General features: G+C 43.6%; 1 protein-coding gene across 4 annotated transcripts in view; it reads right to left on the bottom strand.

Annotated features, from left to right (window-relative positions):
* ZFHX3 (zinc finger homeobox 3) overlaps positions 1–20,992 on the bottom strand; it is a 306,829-nt gene that overhangs the window by 14,221 nt on the left and 271,616 nt on the right. For all 4 annotated transcript variants that reach the window (XM_072636468.1, XM_072636471.1, XM_072636469.1 and 1 more), the window contains 2 exons: positions 17,097–17,199; positions 9,934–15,411 (listed from right to left, as the gene is read on the bottom strand). In XM_072636468.1, the coding sequence (XP_072492569.1) occupies positions 9,934–15,411; positions 17,097–17,199 (5,581 nt within the window). The remainder of the gene's footprint in view (positions 1–9,933; positions 15,412–17,096; positions 17,200–20,992) is intronic.

Below are 20,992 nucleotides of genomic sequence, written 5' to 3'. Positions count from 1 at the left end.
GTTAGGTAGTACAATGGATAGACCACCAAGCCTGAAGTCAGTGAGACCCGACTTCAGATCCAGCCTCAAATCCCTCCTAGATGTGTGACTCTAGGCAAGTTGCTTTAATCTCTGTTTGCCTCAGTTTCCACATCTGTCAAATAGATCTACCTCTCAGCGATGCTAAGGGCATCAAATGAGATAATACTTGTAAAGCACAGTTCCTGGCTTGTAGTAAAATCTATATAAATGTTAGTTATTATGGTTATTGTTGCTGTTCAGTTTGGTGAGTTGATTCAGATATGAAGGTGCCCAGAGAAAGAGGTACATTGACAGAACAAGACAGGACTGCTTGTAAAATTCCCTGAAAAGTGGAAATGTGCGAGTTGTAATTGCAATAAATAAATGTGACTTAAACTTACAAATTTTTTTAAAAATAATAAAAGGCCATGAATATAGAGAAAAAACCAATTCTGCAGAAAGCTTGGCACAAGATGCACCGCAGCTATATCATCTCAGGAGCATTTGTAGAAGTTAGTTACTCATGGGAAAATAAACGGACATCAAGTGGAACAGATTTTCTAGCATTCTGTTCGTAATCTACTCTTGCTATAGATGACACTTGGATCACTCCATCTGGGGCCGGAAGAGCAAAAGTGGAAAGGGTACTTTGGAAAAAAATCGTAAAGAGTGGCTAGCCCTACCTAAATATATGGGGAAGAAAGCTATGCTGGAGGGAGCAGTTTCCAAGGTATCATGTTTCATGATATATCAAAGAGAGGAAGAGCCTAAAAGAACGAAGAGACAAAAAATGATATTATTATTAAAAACAGCCTATTAAGAAGACATTACCAACTATCGACATATATGTCTACTTTCTCATCTCTATAAAATGTTCATGAGAACGGTCTTCACACATATCAAGGGCATCCTGTCTGAACACTTGGAAAGGAAAAAAAGGCAGGCTTCTGTGGATGATTTTCTTCTTTTTTCTTTACAATTTAATTTTAATATATTAAAAATAAATACCATACAACACTTTGTCATACTCTACATACTCTACTTTGTCAGGAAGGATGCTATGTGTTATGCAGGCATTCACTGGCTGAGGGCATTAGAAAAGATGAAGGCAAAGGCGCAAAAGCCAGGGTCAAACTGTCCTAAACTACTGATTCCACTTAAAAGGGGAGAGCCATGGTTTGGGGGTGGCTGTCATTCCAAAGAAAGGTCATATGAGAAGAATAACAGGAAGAACTAGAACTTCACCATCTGTGCGTATTGTGGTATCCGAGTTTCCTAACAGCCCCTTGCATGCTATTATCCACATTTTGCATTCCTAAAGGTTAGATGAGTTGTCCACAGTTACAAGACAATCTTACTTTGGAAAGGCTAACGTTCTGGGAATTCTGACTTCCAATATCATGTATCTGTATCTTAGGCGGCCTCTCTGAGAATGTATCTTATAACACAGGGGAACCATCTTCCTTCATGGTGTGGCCTTAATTGCTAGACAGTTGTTTTATATCTGGCAAATGTATTTAACTAAAAAAAATTGATCAACAAGCATTTTTAGGCACCTATTATGTTCTAGACACTGTGCTAGATACTGGGGATACAAAAATCAAAACAAAACTATTGCTCCCTTAAAAGAGGTATACTGTTATCAGGGAAAACACCAGGAATATTTCAAGAAATATACAAAAATACAAAGTAAATACAAGGGATTTTTTTTTTTTTTTGGTGGTGGTGGTGGTGGGAGGGTGGCAATAGCAGCTTGGTGGGGGCTCGGCCAGAATCAGCAAAGGTCTCATATAGGAGGCAGCACTGGGGCTGGGCTCTAAAGGAGATTGGGATGCTGAGAAGTGGAGGTGAGGAGGGGAGTGCCTTCCAGATACAGGGGACATTGTACAAAGGCTAAGACGCAGGATGGTAAGCTGGACTCAGACTGTGAAGCACTTTAAATGTCAAACAGCTGGATGGTGCCACTGTGCACAGAGTGCTGAGCCTGCAGTCAGGAAGACCTGAGTTCAAATCTGGTCCTATCCCAGACACCTTGGGTCAATCACTTAACCTCTGTCTGCTTGTTTCCTCATTTGAAAAATGGGGATCATAATGGCACCTACCTCTTAGGGTTGTTGTAAATGAGAATCAAATGAGATATTTTTTGCAAAACCTTAAAGTGCTATAGACACTAGCTCTAAGTACTAATAATCTTAGAGGCAACAACTCCCCAAGTCAGGGAGTCACAGTGTCAGACCCGCACTTACAAAGCACCACATTAGCCACTGTGAAAAAAATGAAGTAGAGATGGAAGAGATCTGAGGCAGGAAGATGGACAAGGAGAATGCTGAAATGGTCCAGGCAAGAGGGGAGGGGACCAGAACTGAGGCATTGGTCTTAGAGAGAGTAAAGAGAAGGGGACAGAGGTTAGAGGTTCTACAGAGAACAGGCAACCCTTGGCAATTGCTGGGGACAATGAGGGAGGCAGAGTGAGCATTCTAGAATAGGCTGCGAGTCTGGGTAACCAGAAAGACAGCAGTTCCCTGAACCCGAGAGGTCAGGAAGCCAGCAGAGGGCTTGGGAAGAAGAATTCTGTTCTGAACAGGCCGAGTGTGAGATACCTATGGGACCGTATTACTGGAGACATCCAAACATTAGAGGTTGGGAATGAGGGGAGGGCTGGATATGCACATTCAAGAGTGATTTGCACTGAGACTGAGGAAGGGGGTAGAGAGGGCCTATCACAGATTCTTGAGGAGTTACATGCACCAACAAAGAACGCTGATTTTTCTGTTTTAGTTTTAAATGTCACGAGCAATTAAATAAACATTTTTTCCTTCTTAGCTCCCAATTATACTTCAAGGTCCAGGATAACGTTCCTTGGCCACTATAAGTCATCACAATCTCTCTCCTATGAACACCTGTTGCAAATATCGCATGTACCAGTTTGTACCACTCATCATGTATAGATCTTATGTTATTTAGTGACATCTTTTGTCCTGTTGTCTCATGGGCTGCCTACTGTAAGGGAAAGATCTTTAAATTTAAGACAATCACTTGCCACCTGTGTGAACTAAGGCAAACTGCTTCTGTCATCTGAATTGCAATATAAAATGAAGGGAGGTTGGGCTCTATAATCCATAATGTCCTCTCCAATTCAAATTCTGTGGCTCTGATTGGAGCCAAAAATAATTAATGATCCAGATCACAATGAAAGCCCTTAGCATTCTGGAACAGAACATGTGTCCTCTTTTAAGTGCTGCTCTAACTATGAGGCCATCCAGTAGCATATGATGGACCTCAGTAGGTACACAGTGAATAGTAAAATTCTATTTTTAACCACCCTTTCCTGACCACAACCACAAGTAAACTCATTTTCTTCTATTTCCAGACTTCTTCATGAGTTTTTCCGCCTACTCCCCAACCCCAAAACTTTCTAGTATAGAGTTATTCCAAAAGAGGGCACTTATTTGTTGACTGAGAAACAAATGAATGATACCAACCAAAAATAAACCATAATTTTTAGCTGTCTTTCACGATTACATTCTTATTTCACATCTCTAAAAACATTCTATAGTTTTGAAGGCATGACAAGGGGGTCACTTTGCATTTGGTTACTAATTTGTACTTATTGTATTTTACAAGGGAACAAATGGAAATTGCTTCTTCTGAAAAGCTTTCTGGTCCCTTGTAGAAATGAAGCTGCCCAAGCTAACACATTTAAGTCTGATCTGCTGGGTTTGCCTTTTGAAAACTTTGCTCAGCTCTGCTTTTCTCAACAGGAATGTTTGGAAGTTATTGCTAAAAGTCATTTTTTTTCCTCCATGTGGGATTGTGCTCAATTTTGCATGATTCCTAGGTAAAGGTTATTTTCCTTTGATTTTTGGAATACAACATTTCCTTTCCTTTATCATTGCTGACATAAAGTACCACGTGTTGTAATTATGGTTCCTTGATGTGTAATCTAATTCTAACTAGCTGCTCACAATATTTTTCTTCTATCTGGGAATGCTTAAGCATGGCAATTACATTTCTGAGCATGCTACATATAAGTTTCTCTCTGTAGCTCTGTACTTTTGTCCCCTGGTTCCAATATTTCTAGGCAATTTTATTTTCAATTTCTTGAAATTACGGTATTCAGATTTTTTGTTTTATCATGCTCTGTCATGAGTCTGAAGGTTCTTATATCATCTCTTTGAGCCTTATTTTCCACGTTGGTTGGTTTTGATAAAAGACTATTACATGCTCTTCTAATTTTGCTGTTTTAACTTAGTTCTGTTTCTTGTGCCATTGAATTTTTATTTCCATTTCCTCCATTTATTCTCCCTCTGCCTCAAAAGTGCCCACTGCTTTGCTAAGGGTTTCTAGTATATGTTCTAAGACATCTAGTCTCCTGATTTTTTTAAAATTAAGAGCACTAATTTTACTCCTTATCTCTTCACTTTTCTCTATTATCAGAGGTAGTGAGGTGGTGCCGTGAAGAGAATGCCAAGCCTGGAGTCAGTGTTCAAGTGTGTCCTCAGACACTTACTAGCTATATGATTCCGGGTAAGTCACTTAACTTCTGCCTGCCTCAGTTGACTCAAGTGTAAAATGGAGATGATAATAGCACCTATCTCCTAGGGTTGTTGTGGATCAAATGAGATAATAATTGTAAGGTTCTTAGCCTTAGTGGCTGGTGCACAGTAGGTGCTTGAAAAATGCTTATTCCTCTCATTAGGTCTTTCAACCACCCTGGTACCCCATTGTATTACTGTGAAAGGAACTTCTCTTTTCTTGCTGATTTCTCCAGTTTCTCTATTTTTTCCCCCAAACTCCACCTGTTGAGAGGTAGAGGAGTTTGGCTGAACTGATGCCAAGAAGTTCCAAAAGTCTAGAATAGATGTTATTGCCAGTGACAGCCCTTGGGTGTGTCCGTTCCAAAGGCAGACATCTATTTCCTCAGGTACAGTAAGTACTTTCCCAGACAACCTACAGTGCAGGACCCTGAGAGCAGAAGGGAAGATGTACAGAGTGATGAGATAAGAGCAATGGGGGATGTTGTGGGTGGTTTTTCAAGGCTTACTTGCTGTTAAACTTAATAGACGCTTGTCTCTGTAACCATCACTACATGGAGTCAGTAGCAGGTTCACTGTCCAGAATGAAGTGGGGAGCCAATGGTAATGAGAGAATGCTTTTGGGGGTGGTAGTGGGGAAATCGATCCTACCTGCTATCAGTCCCAGACTTTTTCCTGTCTTTGAAACTATGACAACCATGTGACCAAGCAGAGTCTATAATGTGGCTCCATAGTGAGAATAAGAGTATAAAACAGAGATTAAATAAAGCGGGGTGCCAACAGGGTGGTCATTTACTATTTTACATTCTTCCTGAGGGAATTACTTGGTAAGACCTTCTTTTTGTACATCATCCTCTTTTCACTGTTGTTCTTCTACTTCATTTGGAGTATTTTTTAATTTTTTCAAGGCAGAAAAGGAAACCTGGGTTTATACACCATTTTAAACTCCACCACCTTGCTAGATGCAATCCAGAGATGACCTTTTCACTGTTAGCAATAGAGTGGGAGGCACAGACAATGAAAGGTCCCAGTGGTTATTGGGTTTTCCTTGCCAAAACAAACAAAACATCATTTGCCTGGAAAACTTGGCCCTAAAAGCTCTCCTTTAATAAGGGATCTCTCATTTGTGGGTTAAGATCACCCACAATTCCTTGACAGAAACAATCACAGAGAAAACTTTAATGATCCTTTGATCATAATGGCTTATACTGATATAGGCAGATAGGTGGTAGAGTGGATAGAAGGCTAAATCTAAAGCCAGGAAGATGGGTTCAAATCCAAACTAGCTGGGTAAACCTAGGGAAGACATTTAATCTGTCTGCCTCAGTTTCTTTGTCTGTAAAATGGGGATCATGATAGCACCGACCTCCTAAGGTTGTTGTGAAGGTAAAATAAAATAATATTTGCAAAGTGCTAGAGAGTTATATAATGATGATGATATAAAGCTAGCTATTATTAGTATATTATGATTTATGTAGGCTCTGCAAAGTGCTATCCATATCTATTTCTCTAGTTATGAATATGCATGCATATATGTATTTGTACATATATATATCTCTAGGTAGATCTATATATCTCTCTATTTAAATTAGTTCATTTTATTCTCATAACAAATTGGTGAGACAGATATTATAGGTGTATTATCCCTATTTTACAGATTAGGGAATTGAAACTAAGAGAGATAAAATGCTTTGCCCATGGTCATGTGGGTCTCTCTTGACTCTAAGAATACTTCTTACACTTCTCCTTGCTTCCTTCTCTATAATTAATATCAAACAAAGCATAAGACAGGAAAATATTTGCTTGCCAAAGGCATTTCTCAGCATTATGGAGGATATCATGACCACAGTTGATCTAGTTCGAATTTTGTTTGTACACAGCTATTTACATGTCTCCCCTATTAGATTGTGAGGTCCTTGAAAAGAATGACTGTCTTATATCTGTCTTTGTATTCCCACAGTGCCTGGCATTCAGTAGATGCTTAATAAATGATTGTCTATTGGCAAAGAAGGGTTTGTTGTGATTCCTAAGACTTTTCAGATGATCTTGTCTATAGATGACACCCTGTTAAGTCCTGAAATACCATAGAGTTTCCCCAAGCTACTTAAGAAATTAAGCTTGCTATCCACACAGGAAAAACCAAGTGGATAAAGAATACCGGTTTCGTTCATTATAATAATTAAGTGAATGGTCAGCTAATGGACTTAGGCTATCAATACATATCCTTGGACAGACAGTGCAGATGGAGAAGGAACTGGATCCGGGATGAAAAAGGTAGAAGAGAGCAAACTGGATTGCATCTGGATGACTATACTGTGCTTTTGATAGTCATCTGCTGCTACCTGACAGAAAAACCCATCCTTTCAAAGCTAATAAATCCAAGTTACAGAAGACTGCACTCATCTATTTGTAATTTTACATCTATCAAAATTGCAGGTGATCAAATGGCATGTCAGTAGGGTGCAGTATTTCAGCCAAGATGACAATGACAGGAACTTGGGAATGACCTAATGGATTTATCAAAGGCAGAGCAAGGAGCAATAAAGGGTGTTGCCATGGACTATTCAAAAGGTACAGAGGAAAGTTTCTGGTATGTTGGGGAGATCCTCTGTGGAGGATATGTGGAAGATAAAGAACTATTAATGATAAACAACAGATGAAGAAGGCTGTGATGACTGCTGCTAGTGGAATGACCCTCCTCATTAGTGAAATCACAGTCACTGAAATAATGAAAATGAACAAACTTGTCAAATCAGATGACTGTCTATGTGTCTGGTGACTTCCATGGATGACAGGAGGGATCTAAAAGAATTTTACTAAAAATGGCTAAATCTTTGGCAAGAAACAGAAGATCTTAGGGGCATAAATGATGTCTTGGACATTGCTGCTGATCAGAGGCAAGGGCAAATTTGAAAGTAAATAGCTGGGTAAAGAGATGGTACCTGAGAATAGGATCAGGAGTTCTGAGCCACTGTTTAAAATATGTCAATGACCTGCTCCCAGAGAGGGATGGAGTGAACCTAACAAGGTCTGGTAAGGAAGTGGTTGCCTAGAGTCCTTCAAATCAAATCAAAAAGTCTTAAAATTGACAAGGAAGGGAGGAGGAGAAAGGAAAGAAAGAAAATCTGTGGCATATCTAGAACAGCAGTAGAAAAAATCAGCAGTTTCCAAGAGATATAATTCAAGAGAGGAACTAACAATAAAACTTACGGCCTTGGAAACCTATACATAAATACACAAAGTCTGGACAACAAGGTGAATGTACTTCAACAGGCATCTACCTTCTAGGCACTTGGTATGTACAAGGGTCTACTGGTAGACACAGGGAGAGGAAGAGGGAGAGGGAGAGGGAGAAAGACAGGGAGACAGACAGAGAGCTTAAGGCAAGAAGGCAAATAAAACTGTCTGACCTCACAGAGGATACTGGGGCTTAGTGTGATGAAGTTCATGGCTGGGACATTGCCATACCTCATTCAAAAGTAAAAGGAGATGTATAAGGTGGTGTGTGCAGGGTGCAATGCTGTATACTGATTCAAGTGACAAAATCTAGGAACCAGACAGATGAGGGAAATGTAAGGGAAAGTATCTGGGGTCAGTCAGTTACCTAACATTTATTAAGCACCTACTATGTGCCAGGAACTGTGCTAAATAGCAGCATGTGGGAGGCAAGGTCCGAATCTGGGATCTTACATAGGTGAGGGGACATGCTGTGTCTAACTCCTGCAGCTTGCATGTAACTGAAGAGTCTCAGAGTTGCCTGGGGGCAGGAGAGGCAAAGAGGCTAGTCTACAGTCTATAGTCATACAGCCAAGAAATGCTAGAGGAAAGATCTGAACTCAAGTCTTCTGGACTTAATGGAGTTAGTCTTACATTAAAAAAAAAAAAAAGAAAAGAAAAGAAATAATTTTGCAAGTACAAGGTGAGAGAGGTTTGGTTAATTAATCTGAACACCAGGTCAGTGTGAGACAGGAGCCAGAAAAGCTAAAAGAGGCATCATTTCTAGAAGGGGATGGAGGGAGACCCTCTTCACCTGCAATCTCATGCTCAGTTCTGGCTGATACGTTCGGGGCAGGACACTGGTCACCTCCAGAACACCCAGGAGAGCAACCAGGAAGCCTGATAAGGACTGTTTGAATAAAGTAGGGAAAGTTTATCCTGTTAAAGGTATGACTCAGAGAGTCATGACGGACATCTTCAGGTATCTAAAGGTGTCACATCAAAGAGAGATCAGATTCCTTCTGTTTGATCCTAGAAGGCAGAGCTAAAGGTGCTGGTTAGAAGTGGGAGCCACAGATTTAGACTTGACTAAGTTGGGGGTTCTTAACCTGAACTTCATCAACTTTTGATAACTGAATTTTAATATCCTTGGTTTCCTTTGTACTCCTGAGTATCATATATTATATGTTTAAAATCATTATTCTGAGAAGGGATCCATAGACATCACAACATTGCCAAAGGGGTCCATGACACAATTACATACTCACACCTACCCCAAAGGTTAAACAGCTAGAACTACCCCAAAATGGAATAATGGGCAGCCTTGGGAAGTGACGGGTTCCTCCCCACTAGAGCTCTTTGAGCAAAGGCTGGATTGACCCTGTGTTGGACGTGTGATACAGAGCATTCCTGTTCAGGTATGGGGAAGACTAGTTGGCCACTGAGATTGTTTCCATCTCAGATTCTATGTTTCTCATTAAATAAGGAGAGAGAAAAGCAGGAAACATGGTGAAATGAAGGAAGGAGGGCTCCAAGAGGGAACAAATCACATCTCTAAAAGTTATTTTAGGGGATATTCATTTAACAAGTACTATGTTGCAAAACGTAGGATGTGGAAGTCCTTACTTCCTTCCCTAATATAAGATGTCTGGTCAAATTGCAAAGTTAGTCATAAAGAACTAAGATTCTCAACAGCTTCTAAGATGGCAGCTACTAGTCAGACCAAGAAACAAAGGACATTATTTAAAAAAAAAGAGAGAGAGAATCATTCTGGGGTGAGATAATCTTCAATTGGCTCTCAAAGAAGGATTAGGACTACAGGTGAGAAAAATCACTTAATTTAACAATTCCTCCATACTGTTTTGGTACCTGTCCACCAATGATAACTGGGTTCTTTCATGGTTGAGAGACATTTGGACAGAACTGGCAACCCAATGGCTGGGATGGAGAGCTCTGAAATACTTCTTGATGCCCTGAGATCTTAGCAAAGGAGAAGAAGCATCAGTATGGCTCTTCTAACCCTGTCCACCTCCACCCCTACTCCCAGAGATGTAGGCTCCCTATCCCCTGAGAAGATTCCGAACAACAATCCTGACAGACTGGTTCAGGGAAAGCCATATTTAGGTCCCTGACGCAGGGACAGGGAAGAGGAGCAGTGCCCACAGATTGTACCAGAACCCACCTGTGTTGGATGGAGTGAAGCTTGGCAGAGATGGGCTGTTGAGGCCAGGGAGCAACACTGGGGGAATGCCCTGTAATGCTGGATAAGCGGTGGGGAGGTTAAGAGCTTGAAGAGGAGGGTTGTCAAACATTCCTGGTTGCTGAGCTGCCAGTCCAAGAACCTCATTGGCCTTTTTAATCCGATCCAACTCTTGTTGAGCCATCAACTGACGTACAGTAGCTGGGTCAAAGTACTCCTTCTCCTTGTCCAACTGGCTTCCGATGGTGTCTTTAACTTTGGAGATATGCTGTTGAGAAAAGATATGGTCACGTACAGACAGCCGAGCGCTGTACTTGATGCCACACAAAGTGCACTCTGTTTTGGGTCCCTCATAGCTCGTTTGGTTGATACCAAAATGCTTGGCCATGCTTAGCTTTGACTTCTTTTCTTTTGCTCTGGCATTCTGGAACCAGACCTGAACAACTCTCTTTGGCAGTCCAATGTCATTGCCCAGGACCTCACACTCCAGCATGGTTGGCGTCCTATAGTCATTAAAGCATGACTTGAGGACTTTCAACTGAAGGTTAGTCATTTGAGTCCGAAAACGTTTCTGCCCTGGCCGATCTCCGCTATCTCCAGACTTTCCTGCGGACCCACTTGCACCAGGACTTGGGGAGCAGGGATCAGCAAGGCTGGACGTCTCACTGTAGTCCACTGTACCTTCATTGTCATACTCCTTGCTGTAAAAGCTAGGAGCTGGGCTGACCAGACCAGAGGACAACCGATCTTCATATTCAGACATTGCCATCATGGCAGCTTTGGTCAGCCCCTCGTTGGGCGCTGACGATGATTTGGTTTCGGTTGCTATTCCTGTTGCGCTATCATTGTCTGCATTGCCTTCATCTCCTGTGGTGGTATCTGTGATGGCCGTGTTGACAGAGGAACAGTCATCATTGTCCAGCTTAGTTTGGTCAAAGTTTAGGTTAACTGAGGACATGGAGGGACTTTCGAAATCTTCTATGCCTTCCACTTTGATGGAGGAAGGGCTAAGCAGAGTTCTGGGGGACAGTTCCATGGTTTTACTCACCGGTGAGAGGGGAACACCCTGGCCATCACTGGCACTTGGTGGCAAGTGGGAAAAGCCACTTCCATCAAAAATGTCCCCTTTCATCTGTATGCCGCCATCACAATCCAACAGCATTGCAGACAGAGTCAAGTTGTAGCCAGCTCTTTTGGCTTCGTGCCAGTGACGGGACCGGATGTGGGCCTCTAGGGCAGTCTTGGCTTTGAAAAGCGCCCTACAGAAAGGGCACCGCCTATGAGCCTGGGCGGGGCCAACAGCCCGAAACTGTCCTTTCCTTTCCCGAGCTCGGGTGTTCTGAAACCAAACTTGTACCACTCGCTTTTTCAAGCCTACTTCATGTGCAATGTGATCTAACATCTTCCGGGTTGGGTTGGAGTCCAGCAGGTACTTTTGGTAGAGGATTTCCAGCTGTTCTGGGGTAATAGTGGTCCTTAAGCGCTTATCTCTTTGAGGTTCCTCTCCTCCCGTCCCACTGTCATTTTCCCCAGGGCTGGCACTGGCTTTCTCTTCCAGCTTCCTCTTCAGAGTGTTCATCGTGGAGGTTGGTGTTGAAGGAGAAGTGGCCGAGCTTGCTGGAACTTGGGGCAGGGCTCCAGAGAGCAGCTGACTTGCAAGAAGCGGGTTACTGGGGTCAAACAGCATGAAAGGCATGTCCAGTGTCCTGTCCAGAAACTGGGGGTGTATGAACTGGTTCTGTGCACTTAAAAAGTGAAGCTGCTGATGTTCTTGCCAGTGTTCAAAGGAGGGGAATGCCAGTTTGCACTGGTCACACTGGTAGGGGATAAGCTGAGGAGGTAGGTTGGCCATCTGTTGGGGAGTGGATGTGTGAAGAGGCTTGAGAGACAGGTGCGAGAGTTGAGAGGATGGGCTTGGGCTTGATTGGGGCAGGGAACACTGAGGGGGAGGAACCTGCTGGGGTGGCTGCTGCAGGGCAGGAGAAGACAGCTGAGGGTTCTTCTGCTGGGCTGCGCTAGTCTTCTGTTCCAACTGGTCTTGCTGTGGTGGCTGCTGCTGCTGCTGTGACTCGTGCTTTGGTTGTACTTGCTTCTCTTGGGTTTGATTTGGATGTGAACTAGGAGGTTCAGGCTGCTTTGGTTTCTCATCTGTAGCTTCTATTTTTGAGCCAAAGGTGGAGGATTCATCAGCCTCCGTGTTGAGCTGCAGAAAGGTTGAAGATGTTGCATTGGCTGACGAGGATGGGGCGCTGTAGGCCTGGGAGGGCATCGGGGTGCTGCAGGAGGAACTGGTGGGAGTCAGCAGCTCCATGGCGTCCATGGAGTCCTCATTTTGACTATCATCCTGCCCATCCTCATCCTCATCTTTGTAACACAGCTTTTTCTGATGCTTAATAAGATCAAAAATACGTTGAAAGACTAAGTTACATTTTTTGCACTGGTAGTTTAAATTGCTTGTTCGGATATACCTGTCATTGGTAAGCTCGCGCCTTTCCCCATCTTTGCCCTCTCCCTGATTTTCATAGTTTTTCCTGGCCTTCTGTCGGGCGTTCTGAAACCAGACGACTATGACTCGGGTTGGGAGGTTGAGCAAGTTAGAAAGCTGTTCAAATTCATCGTCCTTCGGGTAAGCATTGGCATCAAAGAAGTCCTGCAGGACTCGCAGCTGGTAGTCAGTAAAGCGTGTCCGGGAGGACCTTTTGCTCCCCCAGTACTCGTGTTTCTGAGGTTCAGGGGAAGGGGGCCGTGAGTCGATCTTGAGCTCTTCCAGGCTCGTGATGGGCGGATTACTGAAGTTGTAGGGCGAGTCTTTGTTTCGCTGGCGCTCCTTGAACAATGTGTTTCGGAACCAGTGCTTGATCACCTTCTGGGGCAGCCCAGACTTGTCCGCCATCTCTTTGATCTGTTCCTCACTGGGGGAGTTGTTGATGTCAAAGTACTGCCTGAGGACCCGGAGCTGGTCATCAGTGATTCTGGTGCGGGGCCTCTTGTTTTGCTGCTGGAGCAGGCTGGGATTGAGCTGATGTTGGTAAAGCTGCGCCAGGTCGGCGGGTAGAGGGTCCACAGGCCCAAGCTGAGGGGGCAGCTGGGCTGGCAACGTCTGCAGGGGCATGGTTTGCATCATGAGCGGTGAGAAGATGGGCAGCTCCATTGGCATGGAGAGCTGTGTGAGTGGCACAGATGGCTGGGCTGGTGTGATGGTGGGTGAAGCGATGGGTGGGGCTGGCGTGGGAAGAGTAGGAGTGGAGGCTGGCTGAGGAGGGGCTGCAGGGAGCGGAGGAGGTGGTGGTGGGGGAGGTGGTGGAGGAGGCGGCTCTGGAGTCTGTGGCCTCAGAGGATACAGCTTATCATAGTGTTCTCTGTATTGCTTGGCAAACCTCTCCAATTGCTTAAAGGGAAAGTAATTCTGATGAACATGCTCTTGGTGACTCTTGAGAATCAGAATGTTGGAGAACAGCTTGCCGCATGAGTCACACTCCAGTTTTTCCAAGCTGTCACCTGGTTCTGTCTTCCCACTCTTCTTCTGCACCTTCTGCTTATTCTCATTATATTGGATAACCAGCTCAAAGCCAAAGTTCTCCAATAAGGCCTTGGTGGCATTGCCCCTTGCGTCGGAGGCAATGCGTGGGGGGAGCATCGAGGGTTCCGAAACACTGCCTGGTGCAAAGTCTTTCTTGTCTTTGGGCTTCAAGGTGTCTGGCAGAGATTCCTTAGGGCCTGCATTCCCATCTCCCCTTTCGACATTTTCCCTTTCCCGCTGACCCTCTTTGTCTTTCTCCTTGACCACAGTCTTGTTCTTCTTCTCTGAATGCTGGCCCTGGGGGAGGAGAGCAGTGTGCGTCTGGGACAGGGAGAGTTGGCTTTGTTGCTGCTGCTGCAGGATCTGCTGGTGGCTCTGCTGGGGGATCTGGACCTGAGCCTTCAAGTCTTCCAGCAGGGTAGGGCCAGTCCCCGTCAGCATCAGGCTAGCCCCGCTTGTGACAGGCAGGCTCACATCCGGATTGAGCTGGAACTCGGCACTGGGGATGTAGAAAGGAAAGAGGAGATGCTGCTGCTGCTGGAGCTGGAGCAAGGTCTCTGTGGTCATGGGAAAGTGAGGCAAGAGGGCGGGGTTAAACAGCTGGGACTGGATGAGGGCTGCCTGCTGCTGCAACTCTTGCTGCAAGTGGGCCTGAACCTGGGCCTGGGCCTGGGCCAGCGTCTGTGCCTGCTGCTGCTGCTGCTGTTGCTGTTGCTGCTGCTGCTGCTGCTGCCTTGAGGCGATCATGTCTGCCAGCTTCTTCCGGTTGACCTCTTTGGGCTCAGAAGGGGAGGCGATGTTGGGCGCCACAGGATTCCCAAGGGGTGGCATGCTGACACTGTCGCTCGTCGCCTGGCTGAGTAAACTGGAGCTCGGGGCCGTGCTGGCACTTCCTGTGCTGGTCGTGGGGAAGGTGGTGCCACTCCCGCTCGTGTTGACAGGACTTGGTGTGGAAGCTCCCAGTGGGATGCTGTTGCTGTTTCCTGTGCCATTGCTGGCCCCGCTGCCCCCTGCAGCCTCCAGCTTCGCTGCTCGAGCCTTGGTTTGATGCAGCACGGACCTCATGTGGATCTCCAGGGTGGAGCTCTGGCTGTAGGCCACATTGCAGGTGTTACACTTAAAAGGCTTGTTGTCAGGGCTACTGGTGGGCTCAGGCTGACCTGTTGCAGACTCCTGGAGGGCTCTTTTTAACTTGTGCAGGTGGGAGACAGAATTATAGTGAACCAACAGAATGTTCTTTTGGGTAAAAGACTCCTTGCAGACTGTACATTTGTAGGGGCGGGAAGGATCCAGAAACTTTTCCATTGTGAAATTGGGGCCTTTTCTGAAAGGAAGAGCCCTCTTTGGTTCTGAGCCTGAATCCTCTTGGACTGACCCAGAATCACTGCCAGCAGGGCTCTGCTTGTCCTCCAAGTCGCTTTCCTCTTCCTTGTCCTCCTCAACTATGATGGTGTGGTCTTCTGCTAAGGATGGGTCACCCATGGCCAGGAGGTCACCATTGACCAGGAGGCCGCTGTAAAGCTGCTGGATGTCCGCCTCACTCAGCTCCAGGTGGCTCGTCTCCAGGTGCTTTTTCAAAGCCTGGAAAGTCCGAAAACTGCGTTGGCACAGGCAACACATGGTGGCCGCCCTGATGACATGGTACTGCGAATGAAGCTGGAGTTTCTCCACTGTCTTGAAGGCAAGGCTGCACTGATTGCAGCGGTACTTGTACACATGGCGGTCAGACACAGGCAACTGTGGCCTCTTGGCGTGTACCTCATTGAAATGTGTCTGAAGGGCCGAAGAAGTTTTGAAGACTTGATTGCATCCCTTCTTCCAGCAGAGGAAGCCGGATTCCTCGCGGGCTGAGCTTGGATCCGCAGGGGAGGGTTTTAGCTCTCCGCTGTGTTCCGCGCTCTCCGATGGCAGGATGCTCTTTCCTAGATCCTCTGAGGTTTCTGCAAAATATATCAAACCCCAAAAAGAAATGAAAAAACATTATAAATGTCAGCCAGAATCTTCCACTGAGATAACAGCTTATTAATGCAACATGATCAAGGAAGGGGTGGGGGAAGCCAGTCTGAACGAGTGAATCTTCTTAAAGACGTAGTTTTATTACTTTTCAAGCATGATATCTTATAAAACAAGATACAAACAGATGCAGAGTGAAAGAACTAATGAAAAAGTTACAATTTACAATAGACCTTTAACATATGCAATAAGCTTAAGAATCAATCGGATGTTGAAGGCACACTGAAATAATCCTTTATTTCTTTGGCCTTTATTTCCTTGGGTCTGAAATAGCTACTAACTTTGGTCTGGATCTCTTTTTTCCATATAAGCCCCAGAAAACTTTCAAAGGGAAAAAATAATGTTGATTCTTAAAAACTCAAGTTGAATCATACTGGGTTTGGCATATAATTTCTGTTCAAATTGAGAATATTTTACTGGACTATTTCTCTCTCTCTCTTTCTCTCTCTCTGTCTGTCTGTCTCTGTGTGTGTCTCTCTCTCTTTCTCTTTTTAAAGGGGGAAAATGGGTGGTATAAACTGGATGGTATTGTTATCCTCCATAAAGTCAGGTAAAAACAGTCTCTTTTAAGCTACTCTACTTTTGGTTGAAATCTGGTTGTTGAATATTTTGTCATCCATGATAATCTACAATCAAGCAATCTATTCTCACAAAACAATTCACTAAGTCTCTACAATATAACAGGAAATAGTCCCTGACAGAATTAATTTCTTACTGCATCTTGGGGACTGTAAGACTTAAAATACCTTCACTGCCTGAAAAAAAAAATCTTTTCAGTGTTTCTCCACATTAGGCAGGGAAAGCTGATCATCTGAGGTTGTCTGATGGTGCTGTGATAGTTTTAGATGTTTTGGTTATGGTAAGTTCATTCATTAGACTTAATTCTTAAATAAGACAATTTAGAATCCACTTGGCTCTCTTGAGGGGTGAAAGATGGAAAGTGTGATAAACTAAAGATCTCTCCTTAGCCACAAAGCAGGAGATACCCACAAATAGGAAAGAGAAGCATAAATTCCTACAAGAAGACATCTGTAGAGACCCTCTATTCTTCACCCAAGGCAAGTAAAACTTCCCCTTTGAGAAGCAGGATGGCACCAAGTCTGTGCTTCTAAAGTCACTTCAGGAAGTCCACTGGCCTGTAAGGGATAATTCCTCATGAAAATGTCATCTAGTCACCTAGTGCTACCAGACTCAGAGCTTCATTACTGAATCTCAGAAGCTTGGGCAACTTGGTTCATCAACTCAGTACCGTTTATAAGAGCTACACATGGACAAGGATGTACACACACAGCGTGTCCCTACAGATTCTGTGCTAATGCCCATTTAAAAACACTTGGGTTACAAAGCAGATCACATCCACTTAGGGAGAGAATGAAACCAAGATTCCATTGTCTGTCTCTCATCTTTAAACTATATGAAAAGCACAAATACATGCCAATGCCAGACAGAGATAGCGTCAAAGGCAAAGGACAGCCAACATGAGCCTCCTATTTCCTCAACAGGTATAGCTCTGTGAACTGAAAATGATCCTCCAGACCTCAAAAGGGTGCTGCTTTTGGCTTAGGGTTTGATTTTATGTCAATTCTCGGAAGTCAAGAATGAAGAAACTGACCAGGCTGCTTTCCTGCCTCCTCCGGGTTGGAGCTGCCATCTCGGTCTGGAACAGCGGCTGGGAGAAACATGCTGCTGGGCATCATCATTTCAGGGGTCGTCACCTGAGGCAGGAGAGACAGAGAAATGAAGAGAGGCAAATGGGGAGGAAGGGGAAACAAAATGGGAAGAGGTTTAAAAATTCTTTAATAAGCAAAATTAGCCTTCCCCAGTGTGAAGGCGGAGGTGTCATTTCTCATAGCTCACTGAAGATTCATGTTTATTAGACAAAGCTCGCATCAGTCAAAAGTGTTTCTACGGTTACATTCTGGACATAATTAGCAGTGCACACTTGAAGAATAATCTTATTATTAATATTTTTCCTTTATGCAGAATTTTGACTTTGATCACTGACAATGTTTTGTCATGGGTTGTGAAACTTCTTGTGCAGCCAATTAGGTAGATAAGTTGAAAGGCCCACCTTAAGCTGCTGAAAACATAATAAGGGCCCTAATTAAATCATACCTAGTAAAGTACACTGTAATCTTGAAGCAGGGAGCATTGTAGTACTGTTTTCAAAATGTATTCAGGCAAGAAAAGGAGGGGAATAAGAGAGGGAAGGAAAGGGTAAGAATAAGAAAGGGGAACAAAAGGAAGGATGAGGACAGGCAGACAAGTTGGCAGATTTTCCAGGAAAACAACGTTTTGTAACCCTTTACACACTCAGATCAAGAGAGAAGGAGCACTCCCTGGGCCTCCCTCAAGTCAAGGATTTCTTCTTGAGGGGCCGCCATGGGCAGAAGACATCAGAAGGCAGTGTCTGATGTTGCCGCCAGCAAGCCAGCCCCATGGAATATTGCCAGCAGGGGAGGACCTGACCCTGTTCTCAGTCGTTGGCCTTAAACACTGTGGGGCTCAGTCAAGTGGCTTGGATCAAAAAGAACCTCCATTCTGCATCCGGTTCTTCTCTCTGCTTCGGCCTTTCCCACCACCTTGCCACACACCCACCCACACAGCCCTGAAGACAGGCCTCCTAATTTGGTCCTCTGGGGTTGAGAACCATGTTGCCTCACAACAACATCCAACATAAGAATTCAAATTCTCTAGTTCTAACAGGAGGGATGCCCAATTTGACTTGCAGGCATGGTTACACACCAGGTTCCCTCACCTTTGCCTGCTGTTATACAACAAGATACAAGTATTGCATTAACATGCTTTTCTAATGTAACTGGGAAACTTTCCCACCTTTTCTACCATAGCCAGAAAGATGGATTTAGAAGATTATTTTTATATGTTTATAAAATAAAATGCACAAAACAGAAATTTTTATATTTATATATTCTATAAATATGTAAAATAAAATGTATATATTTGTATATTATAAAATGAAAATAAATATATAAATTTTTAATATATTTATGTATCTTAAATACAAACTATTTTGCAGATAAAGAATAAGTTAGATAATCATCAGCTATTTTATCTGGTACCCATCACCAATGAGCAAAATGATGTTTCACAGACAAACTGTTTCAACAAAGTCAACTCTACATGAGAGGCAAGATGGTGGAGTGGAGAGAAAGCAGGTTTTGAAGTCAGGATAACCTGGGTTCAAACACTACCTCGGACAGAAACTGGTTATGTGATCCTGGCTAAGCCACTTAATCTCTGATCAGGAGTGTTAATCAAGCGCCCCAGAATAAAACATAAGCAAGAAAATTTAACAAAATAAGTAAAAATACATGATATAGATAATGTTAATGTGTGGTTTTTCAATGTCAATAAGCTTCAGCAGAGATCTTTCTGTATGGTTCCAGTGGCCTCATTTTTCTTTGAGTTTGACATCTCCTCCATAGACAACTCTCTATGAATTGCAGGGATTGGGAGAAGGAATTTCCTTATCCAGGAACTCCTAATACTAATGAAATCACAGATCCTTTTCCAGTCCATCTTCCAGGTTGTGACAATACCCAGATCAATGTTGGTATCAACATTACTATTGGTTCTGAAAAACCTGAGCTATTCTCCAAACAGCTGCTGACATTCATTGCAATCACCCAAGTCTCTCTTTAGGTTATGGCTGAAATACTAAACATCTAGAGAGAAGGCAGATAATGACTTAATGGGCACTAAAAAGAGAGAGCACAGTGAGGGAGAGGCAGACACCAAACTCTACATTCACCAAATGACATGAATTGAGGCTAAAGACTTTTGAGAATCTGCTTACTAAAGAACAGGTGCAGTACAGGTGAATAAGACTGCATGAGACAGCATTTCTTTCTCTTATAGACATCTGCCCCCCCAATATAACATGTAACAGCAGCTAGTTAAGTCCAGGGATTGATGAATCAATGGCGTTGAGAATGCCAAACTCATTCCATCTATTTTCTTTTTAATAGAAGGCATTTCTGACCAGTGTGGTTGGGGAGTCCAATGGGAATTCAATAAGTGAAAGGTCACCGATTAATTTATAGTAACCAGCCTCAGAAGAGGGGGTGGGAAATGGGGTGTGTGTAGCAGGGGGGGAGGGGGGGAGGGTGAGTTGGAGAAAAAAAGAAAGAAAATGAATATTCTCTCCTGCCCCTTCTCAGTTGAAGCTGCAGGATCAGTCCTTTCCTGGGATCTTTAGGAATTATGAAAAATAAATCATGAGAAATAAAAAAAACCCTACAGAGTAAAAAAGAATAAAATTATCTAACACCTCAGCTGCACATCATTATAGAAAACTGTGAGCTTTTTATACACATTACAGTAAGGCAGACATCCCCACTAACAGACTCAGTACGACGGATCAGTAATTGTTTTCATACACTTTAATTAGAAAAACTCAGATGGCTATGAATAATAATGGAAAAGAGAGACTTTTGCACTTGAAAGGTTGAAGTCAATCAAGTGTGAATGACGGCAAAAAAAGAAAAAAAAAAAGAGACACCAATTCATCAGCCCTCTGTTGTCTCGTGGAGTCTTTAATCATAATTCCTGATTGGGATTCAAGAAGGCAGTAAGCAGAAGTCCTTTGTCTGCCTTCACCTTCCGTCAATTAACTCTCCCCGAAATATAATCATCAACCTCACATGCTCTTCTGCATCTTAATCGGGGCCTCCAAACCAATAAGTCTTGCCCTATATGTGTTTAAGTAATTACCTTTATCTACCTGCATCTTCATATATGCAGTATACCCTTCCCTCTCTGCCCCCGGGGAAAAAATGATTTGGTATATGAGATTGTAACAGGCAGGAAATTCCCAGGAGGCCAAGAGAAAGATGCCTAAGGGAAAGGGAGAGGAGTCCAGAGATACTCTTTGGGTAGGTTTGTGTATGCCTCTGAGCAAAGAGATGGTGGATGAAGATGTCTCTAGAAACCTGTTTATGGTAGCTGATTCCATTTTCAAACGCACAAATGTACCCCCTCTTTTCATTTTTTCCTCCTCTGCTAATTTACTCTACATTCTGCCTTTTAGAAGCCTTACTCTTGATTCTTTGTTCAAAGGAGCTTAGCGCTGACTTCTCTTAAAAAATAATCCTGCTTACATCTATTTCTCCAAAGAGTATCTCTTTTCTACGACAGAAATCAGGGAAAGTGGCCAGTGCAGGTTTTCACTAAAATTGTCTGCCTCCCTCATAGTCAAAGCATGCTTAACTGACCAACTACAAGTAGGAACTCATCTGGCTCAGCAACAGTTTGCAAAAGAAAAGACAGAAGCAGTGGGAGAACTATGCAGGTCCCAGACCTTGGAAGTCTTTTCCCACTGCAGGTCTAGGATATGCTCGTGAGAACACATGGCATGGTTACACAGAAACCTAGGCTTCCTTCCTAAATGAACCAATCCCAAATGAAATGGGACCCTCCAATAACTACAATTACAATTCTGCCTCCCCTTTTTAGGCAAAGGAGAATATGACAACATGAAGCTAATCT

Source organism: Notamacropus eugenii, chromosome 1, assembly GCF_028372415.1.
Source record: "Notamacropus eugenii isolate mMacEug1 chromosome 1, mMacEug1.pri_v2, whole genome shotgun sequence".
NCBI classification, from domain to species: Eukaryota; Metazoa; Chordata; class Mammalia; order Diprotodontia; family Macropodidae; genus Notamacropus; species Notamacropus eugenii.
The sequence above is the reverse complement of the archived record's forward strand: the minus strand, read 5'-3'. Positions and strand labels throughout refer to the sequence as shown.